The sequence below is a fragment of the Camellia sinensis genome, chromosome 4 (genome assembly GCF_055761805.1).
Source record: "Camellia sinensis isolate YWXY chromosome 4, ASM5576180v1, whole genome shotgun sequence".
NCBI lineage: Eukaryota > Viridiplantae > Streptophyta > Magnoliopsida > Ericales > Theaceae > Camellia > Camellia sinensis.
Genome location: NC_138964.1, coordinates 150,049,188 through 150,058,602, shown reverse-complemented (window position 1 = coordinate 150,058,602; position 9,415 = coordinate 150,049,188). Strand labels below are relative to the sequence as shown.

At 38.1% G+C, this 9,415-nt stretch overlaps 1 protein-coding gene across 1 annotated transcript; it reads right to left on the bottom strand.

Moving 5' to 3' along the window:
- Window positions 1–289: 289 nt before the first annotated feature.
- Window positions 290–9,213, bottom strand: LOC114313883 (stemmadenine O-acetyltransferase-like). The gene is made up of 3 exons (XM_082923724.1): window positions 8,816–9,213; window positions 976–1,789; window positions 290–724 (listed from the first exon to the last, which is right to left on the bottom strand). The coding sequence occupies exons 1-3, from the start codon at window positions 9,102–9,104 to the stop codon at window positions 394–396; spliced, it is 1,434 nt and encodes a 477-aa protein (XP_082779850.1). The 5' UTR covers window positions 9,105–9,213; the 3' UTR covers window positions 290–393.
- Window positions 9,214–9,415: the final 202 nt, after the last annotated feature.

Here is a 9,415-nt window from a genome sequence, read left to right as displayed (position 1 = left end):
ATATGCTTATCCATCATATCCATTTCAATAGAAAATAAAACTAACGGTTGATTGGATGTAAGATTTGATCAATTTCAAATTTAAAAAGTTCACTTTTTCATAGGTAACTGTAACTAGCATAGTTCATAATATTCTATAAAAAAAATTATGCATATGGAAAATAATCATCAATTACTTTTAAATAATTCATTTCAATTTAAAATGTTTAAAAATATCAATATCATAATTCTGCAATTGAAATTTCAAGTACAATTATTTATTTATTTTTTTTGCTTTGTGAAACGAGTCATTGGGATAAAATTTATTTGCAATTAACAACATCGCATTCTTCTTTAACCCAGATACATGATTCTTGAGCATGCTATAGAAAATAGAACTTTAGCACCCAAGTCATCATCGGTCAGAGGCTTGGGAAACAAATTTGAGAAAAACTTCATCAGCCTCAAATTTGGCCATGTCAACATCTGTCAAATTAATCCACACTTCTATACCATCACCAGATCTTGTAGGCATAAAAGTCGCTCGATTCTTTAAGGGAAGAGTAGCTTGGCTTACCCATATAGGTCTCCCCCACCCAAAATCGACTTCATATAGTTGAAACCTGCAATAACTAGAAAAGATAAAGTGGCCAAACTCTATTTTCTTTCTCATTGCCTCTTCCCTTGGAGGTTGTTGACTTGATTTATCATCTCCCTTTCTTTTCATAGAACTGAAGAGTGTGTCACTGAGAGGGTAATTTTTGGTGAAAATTGGACCGAGCTATGAAATGGACTTTATGGCCCCAAAGTACGAAGGACCGGGTAAAATGGGCCGAGAAGTTACTCCGGCCCATGAGAAATAAAGTTACTTCGGTCAAAAGAGATGAAATTACTTCGGCTCAGGAATTGTAAAGCTACTTCGGTTTGAACGACTTGGAGTTAGTCCGGTCTCCGAGTTAGTCCGGTCATGACGTATTCTGGATAGATTGGTCAAGACCTTGATACTCGGTAGCCCGGTCCCAACACATCATCTCCCTTTCTTTTCATAGAACTGAAGAGTGTGTCACCCTCTTGAATTCTTTTCACATAATCACTGTCTTTAGTTTTTTTTATTGCTTCCCTCATTTTTGCCACAAACCCATAACCCTCTTCCACAGTCTTGTCCATGCATGGCATGATCATTACAACCCAACTAAAATTGCCAAAATAAGACTCTGGCAGAGGGGGATTCATTCTCATGCGCAAGTCCAATCCATGAATCAACATATAGAGTTTCGTAATACTCGTCTCTGCCTCTACATCTGCCTCTGCCTGTGTCTCTACTTGATCACTCGTTGCGACAACGAATCTACTCCATACGAAAGCCGAAAGTGCCTCAACCCTAGTGGGTTGTATTTCATTTGCATACTTGTCTTTGAGAGTAGAGATAGCAGAGGCATTGAATAGAAACCTCTTTGAAACCATCTTTTCTTCTGTCATGCCGGTCTTTATATTATAACAAGACATGTCTCTAGGAGGGAAATATGTGGCCGAATCAAGTCGAGGGCATACCATATTGCTATGACCCGCTCGAGCGGCACTAGCCCAAGAGTTGGCAAAGGTACTGGTTGACAACCCATCTGCAATCTTGTGAGAAAAACACATCCCAATGGCCATCCCACCACATTTGAAGACTGTGACTTGTATTGCCAAGAGCACATCGCCAGCATCGTTGAGTCGATCAAATGGAAGCAACTTGTTGAGCTCAACATGGGGATTGATGGGTTGTTGTCCAATGATTTGTGAGAGTTGGCAATTGACTTGGGCTTCTAAGTAAATGTAAATAAAAACACAAAACATGCAGCGGAATAAAATCATCAGATCATACCTTTTGATGATAGAACCTCGTGGATAAATCACGTGCTTCCAGAATCAGATCAATCAACTCCAGCAGTGGGGTGATATTACAATGGTGAATATCACCCACACAAACCACAGTGCAACTGACTTGATCGTTGTTTCTTGGGAGAGAGTCAGTATATGGGTAGAAAACAGACTCAACGTCGTTTCTCTTGGATTACCCATAACCATATAACAAATATTTAATATATTATAATATCTATCCATATCAGTTAAGATACAGATAATATCTAATATATATTATATCTATCTATATCAGTTCAAACTGATAACGTCTGTTTCAAGAGTGGTTATCCTAAATAGGTTTGATTTCAAAATCAAAACCTATTTGGATAAGGATTCAAAATCAAATTTAATGGTCATGCCACATGGGCGCCCATTACTAACATCTCCCACTCGCACATGAGTTGGCATGACACTGCCACGTCTCAATCTCAATCTCCCCAAAAATAAACAATCTCATACTAGCCACTGCACCGTGCGACTGCTGAGAACACCTGCATGTGGGAGCTCTATACTAGAAACTCAAAATGAGCCAGCATAGAGACATCAACCCAAAAAGAATAGAAATAGTGTCTCATATACCCCAGACCCATCTAATTACACCGGTCCAAAAAACATCTCTAATCCCTCAAAAAGAGCATGTTTGACCCTCTCAATTCTTGCAATATATTCACACTCAATTCGCCTCTCATACAGAGCGATGTGAGTTGCCGGCAGTGAATATACAACAGTGGTGTAATACTAGATGATCTTCCCTTTGCCCTCATGCCATTTAGTTTAGGATTGACCGCTTTCCCAGTGATGTCCCTTAAGGCCGAATCATACATGACCGCAGGCAACATACCAAAGTAGCAGAACATCAACCCCTTACCTTATGACATAGTCAAAAGTCACAAAAGGGTATATAAATGAAAGTCATATCAATAATGACTCGTAAGACTCACACGGTGAGGAAGCAGGGATCCATTCTCTCACCTCATTACTCGGTCGCTAAGCACATATAGTATGAATACATGTTACGGTGGAGTAACTCTTCCATAAAGAGTGACGTCATACTCGATACACCGTACAGATATTAGTCTAGTCGCTTTCTAGCGCCTAACCCGAATTCTCTATTTGCTCGCCTTCTAGGCGCCAAATGAGATCTCGCATCTGGCTAATCATAACAGGCACAACATGGAAAGTGGGTACTAACATCCATGTTTGGTCCTTAACACGACCTCATCTTGGTTATAACCAAGGCGACATACATAGTGGATGATTTAAGCCTCTCTTGGCTCCGAATAAAATAAACCACCAGTCTCATCCTTGCTCGCTCCCAAGCGCCAAGGGCGATTGCTCGTGTGAGTGAGCCAATCTTGCCTGCTGACATCATCATCTGCTAATCATTATGACACAAACCATAATAGTGTCAACATCCCATCATCTCAAAATAAGTGATCGATTTAAAAAAAAATGACCACAGCTTGCGCAATTATGGATTCCAAACATAAGCCATATCAGCACCTCTTGCGATAAGTATATACAACGGAATCCACCATGTGCGCCTCACATGAAATGATTTAAGATCACTACCTCTTGCGCAATAACCTCTCTAAAGATATTTTTGGTGACCAATTTGCGTTCATTCTTAATGCGCCCAACTAGCGCAGATGCGCCCAACCAGCGCATTGAATTTTACAATGAGCAAATTAATATGCTTCTAATAAAGCATTTTATCCACAGTCTAATGAGCAAGGTCAAAGTCTGAACAACTCAGTTAACCATTTATCAAAGATAACACTTATCATGCCGAATACGCCCACATAGCGTACTTTAGGCTCCCACAACAAAGAAAAGATCAAGGAATATAGGTCATCTGTTTCTCCCAAAGATAATCTGAGGATTCACTCAATAGCTAAGGCTCTGGCTTTTACCGATAGGTAAGTCAATGGATTTGCAATTTTGCATCTAGAATCATTCTAAGATATTCTCTATGTAAGTCATCGAAGACAGACCGAGAATTTTCTTAAAACAATCCCTAAGGATCGTACATCCGAGCATATGAATTACATCACCCATGTCCATCATATCTAAAATGGAGGACTGCCCACCCTAGGTGGCGACAACCTTATAAATTCCTGGCTCATAATGACTAAGTAAGGAAAAACTTCTTTTGGACCATTGATCATGCCTCAGTGGTCTTCATCGATCATCGTTGCCCTATCATGGCTTGACGAAATCTAAGAACCACTGTTTGGATAACTGCTTTAGGCTGTAAAAGATTTATTGGAACTAGCAACCTTTTTGCGCTCCTAACTTTTCACCATAAAAGCAGAAGGTAAATCCCTACGGATCTACTTATCCAATTCTCTAATGAGAAATCGGGTCACAATGTCCACAAATCAATGTTCCGAACTTATGTCAATTATAGCCTAAGTCAAAATAACCTCACTCCCCAGGAGGAAGTCTTCTCATGGTCTACACTTTCCTCAATGGTGCGACCATTCGGTATCTAGCGAGCCTTATGCCTCAACAATGACTATCCAAATTACGCATAACTTTATAACAGTTTTGCGTCAAAATGGAAAGTCAACCAAATTATAAAAAAAGGTTAATCCTCAAAGACTTTGTCTTAAACTGCGCAACATTGATCCACTTTCAAAAAATAGGGGACTAGAGCCTTAGGCATTATCCTAGGCTCTTTATCATCTTGCGGAGCAATCATGAATGTTTCCCTCTCAATCACCCAGTGATGACGTGGAAAATTTTCACATTTGCTACCACGCAACTAAGAATGTAGAGTATTCTTCTCTAATGGAGTAATCCATTAGTAGGCACATCGCTCCCACTGTCCCTAGGATATTGGAAATTTCTTTCCATTCTCAACTAGGCTACATAGAGCGCTATGCTTGGAATTCTCCATCTTATAGAGTTCCGAAAACTCTATTCACGTCACCTTTACTAATAAAACTTTATGTGACTTAGTTACACTACCACAAAGATGCTTACTTATATGCGCATGACCCGGAGGGTTTGCATGACCGCATACAATAATGCGCCACACGACCCTTTGTGTTTACAAGACAGCATACAATAATGCGCTATAGAACCCTAGGTCTTAACTTCGCAATCTTATGAGAAGTAGAATAAAGATAAGCTGCTTAATGGTTACAGATCGCCCATAGATGGCTCTCTGCTAACCCATTACTCAAAATGGAGTGTAAAAACTGATATGGAGGGCACTTAGTTAGGGATATAGGCAACAAACTAGTGCAATTCCCAATTGGGAAACATTTTGCGCCATTATCCACCTAACATTAACAATATTTAATTCCTTATCTCTACTACACCAGTGTGTTGTTGAGTACTAGGAATAATCAATTTTCTAAGCATCCATCTCTCTTCACAGAGTTTTTCTGAAAAATAACTCAAATAGATACTCGCCACCTTGGTCAAAACTAAAAAGCACAAAAAACTCTTATCTAATTGATCTCGACCTCATATGTGCAATGTCAAAAATCATCTCAAAACTTTTGACTTATGGGAGATCAAATAGTCTTGACTCAGATGCGTATCGTAATCTATAAATGTGTCGAGATTGAGGCTTAGCTATTGTACCCTCACACATATCTAGTCACAAAATATCATAGTGGACTAAATGCGCCAAAACAAATGACCTTCTGCGGCTTTCCTACTTACTTGTGCGCACCCATTGCGAACAAAGTTACACATTCACATGAGAGCAGGATGTCATAAGCGAGTGGGCCCGAGAAGGCCTACTCAAACCATCGTGTCATCATCTCATTAATGTGATTAAGTATAATAAGCCACTGGTTCATGACCAATGTCATAAACTAATTCCAATCATCTTAATGTGTGAGTTCTCGAAGACAAGTTTTAAAGGTTTAGGCCCAACTAGGTAATGACTCACGACTAAGTCATATTCACTAGATCATAAAAAGGATGTCATGGAGATATCAACTGCGCCTAAGTCGCAAATTTAACTAGTAAGTGCTAATCCCCTGCATCTTCAAGTCAATTTTATTCTCCATACACTTTAATACATCTAGTTGAAAGATGACGATACTCCTGTTGCCATCTCTATTTCTCGCTTCATAGTTACTTGCAATTAATTCTACTATCCACAAGAAGGAGAGAATAAGCTATCAACTATGATAGCTCCTGAAGTAACTTAAGCGCGAATTAGGCTAAAGAGTCTAATTCAACACAATGCTCTTACAAGCGATGCGTTAAATTCTTAGAGTCATAACAACCTTGTCAGCCTTAACCTTTTCATTACTATGCTGCAACGTTTGCGCTTAGTGGTAAATGTTATTCAAAACGTTAACCTAGTAAAGGAATCACACAAAGAAGCACCTCATCCATGTTTCACACTCAAGTGTGGAAACAGTAAGTGTCCACACTTAGACAAGTTGGCAATGCTAATAGATTTTGCAGCCACTAAGCGCTAATCTTTTCACTCAGTGTTAATAGATTTTGCAGCTTCTAAGCGCTAATCTTTTAACTTCACGTGATATTTCAACGCACACTATTATAGTGCATGAAATTTCGCTCAATCCACTCCCAATAATTGGGTAGAGAGCAAAACACTGCTCGTACTGGCTACTCGTCTTACACTTAATGACTAATTTATTTAAGCTCGCATTTCTTGGATGACGTGACTCTTGAATGTTACTTCATCCAATGATGTAACATTATTTACAAGTCAAATTACAAAGTCAATCCGCGCAACTCATTAGTCAAGATCATATACAGATCTATTGAGGGCTTACTAATTTCATAACTCCAAAACTCGCCAACCAAAACTATGTAGCGTGCCGCTAACTATAGCGCACACATTAGTTTTTATTGTGCCAAACAAGGCAACAAAAACACGGCGACTTTGAGTCATGTTTCCTTACTTTGGCTCAATTAAGGTTTGACCTAAAGTCTCCAAGACTTTTGCTCATCTAAAGAATGGGATTAGTTTGTTCACATTTGAACATCTCTACTAAGTTTAGGTCAACCAAATTAACTTCCATAAGCTAAATCAATTTAGAGAGAAATTCGCATTGGGATTAATTTGATTAGCATAATATAATTTTGCCGCAAAAATCTAAATTAAATAGTGACAATATTACACAAGTCGCAAGATCGAAAATCCGCTATGCTCGTAATCATCTCTTGCGCCACAAGTGACAATTATCCAAAATTTAGTTTAATTTATGCGCAAAATATTGGTTTTCGGGAGTTAATCTACAAAGATTTCTCTCAACCGAATAACCTCCCACTGACTATGGCATATACAAAGCATGATAAATTCCATACAATAGCATTTTAATGTAAATCTACAAATAACTCATGCTATATTTATTTAATAATGGAATTCTAATAAATAAATAAATAAACATGCTCTTCTAATTACAACATATTACAAACCCAAAAAAAATATGCTGTATTCAATATTTAAATTATGCCATAACAGAAAGTACATCATCCTGAAATTTTCTGGTATTTTCTGGAATTTTAAATAACTAATTAAACACACATAAAATTAGAAATAAAAAATCCAGAAACTAGTAAACAGAAACAATATTCAGATTATGCCATAATTAAAATGTACATTGTTCTGAAATATTCTGAAATTTTTCTGAAATATTCTGGAATTTTAAATGACTAATAAATACACATAAAATTAGAAATAAAAAATCCAGAAACTGATAAAATGAGACAATATTACCAGTAGATATTAAAACATTTCAGAAGTCCACAATAAAAATTTCAACCCCAGAAAATTATTTATGCAATACCAGCATCATTTTAAAGCATAAAAAATGAATTATTAACACAGAAAAAATATTTTTTATTTTCGTAAAATTTTCAAAATTTTATAGAATGTAGAAAAATTAATTCTGAGTCTAAGGGTACCAACCATGCTTAAAACAAAGCTATAACGAATAAATTATGGCCAATTAACGCAATTCAGAATTAAAAAACAAACAAACAGAGCCTTAGAGCCAAGCCAGCGCGGAAAAACGGCTCGGCTCGGCTCGGCGCCGCTCAGCGCAAGTCGGCTCAAGGATCGGCTCGGCGCGCGGCTCAGCCTCGGCTCGGCGCGCGGCTCCAGCACGCGGCGCGCGTGCGGGCGCGGACGGCGCGCGTGCGTGGACAGCACCGCCGACGCGCGCGTGATGGCGCGTGCAGGCGCGTCAGCATGGCATCCGGCGCGTGTAGGCGCGTGGGAGCGCGTGGGCGCGCGTGGCTTCGGCGTGGTGGCGCGTGAATGCCACGCGCCGCCTTCCAGGGTACTGACAGTTCCGATTTTTGTACTGCCGGACTCCTTTTTCCAAAATAAAATCATTTATGTTCTTAAAAATGACATTAATGATCATAAAAATAAAATATTTTGGATCTCCACATTTTTTATAAATATACACATGACAAAAGAAAGCACGAAAATATCCATCATTGGCTCTGATACCAATGTAAATAAAAACACAAAACATGCAGCGGAATAAAATCATCAGATCATACCTTTTGATGATAGAACCTCGTGGATAAATCACGTGCTTCCAGAATCAGATCAATCAACTCCAGCAGTGGGGTGATATTACAATGGTGAATATCACCCACACAAACCACAGTGCAACTGACTTGATCGTTGTTTCTTGGGAGAGAGTCAGTATATGGGTAGAAAACAGACTCAACGTCGTTTCTCTTGGATTACCCATAACCATATAACAAATATTTAATATATTATAATATCTATCCATATCAGTTAAGATACAGATAATATCTAATATATATTATATCTATCTATATCAGTTCAAACTGATAACGTCTGTTTCAAGAGTGGTTATCCTAAATAGGTTTGATTTCAAAATCAAAACCTATTTGGATAAGGATTCAAAATCAAATTTAATGGTCATGCCACATGGGCGCCCATTACTAACAGTAAAGAACACCCTCATCATTGCACTCAATGTAGAGGTTTTCTTTGACTCGACCAGCTAGTGGATAGAACTTGGTTAAGACATCAGCAAGAGATTTCTTGAGCTGGTTAGACCTTTTGAGGTTTGTGGCTCTTGAATTATCTTCAAAACCTAATGGGTAATAAAAAATCAAAGGCAAAATTCTTGGATGGTTGATCTGATCAAGAAAGGAAAGTTGGAAATGTCTTAGGTTGGAAGGGGTTGGGTTAGATGGCTTGATGGTATTTTTAGAGATCACCAAAACTTCCATGTTGATATGTGTATGTGTATATACATTAGGTTGGCACAAGTGCTATATTATATATAATGTAGGATTGGAAGAAGCAACAACTTTTTTTTTTTTTTTAATTTATGTATAAAACCAGTTTTATAATCAACACAAAATCCAACACATAATATAATAAACAACAATGCTACAGACTCCTAAAAAATACAATCCCATAACCTTTACTCACTTGTGATTGGTCCAGGAAGGAAAGAAAAAAAAAAAAAAAAAACATAATTGGTTCACATCATTTTGGGGGTCATGGGGTCCCCAACTTTGGGGGTTTCAAACATTTT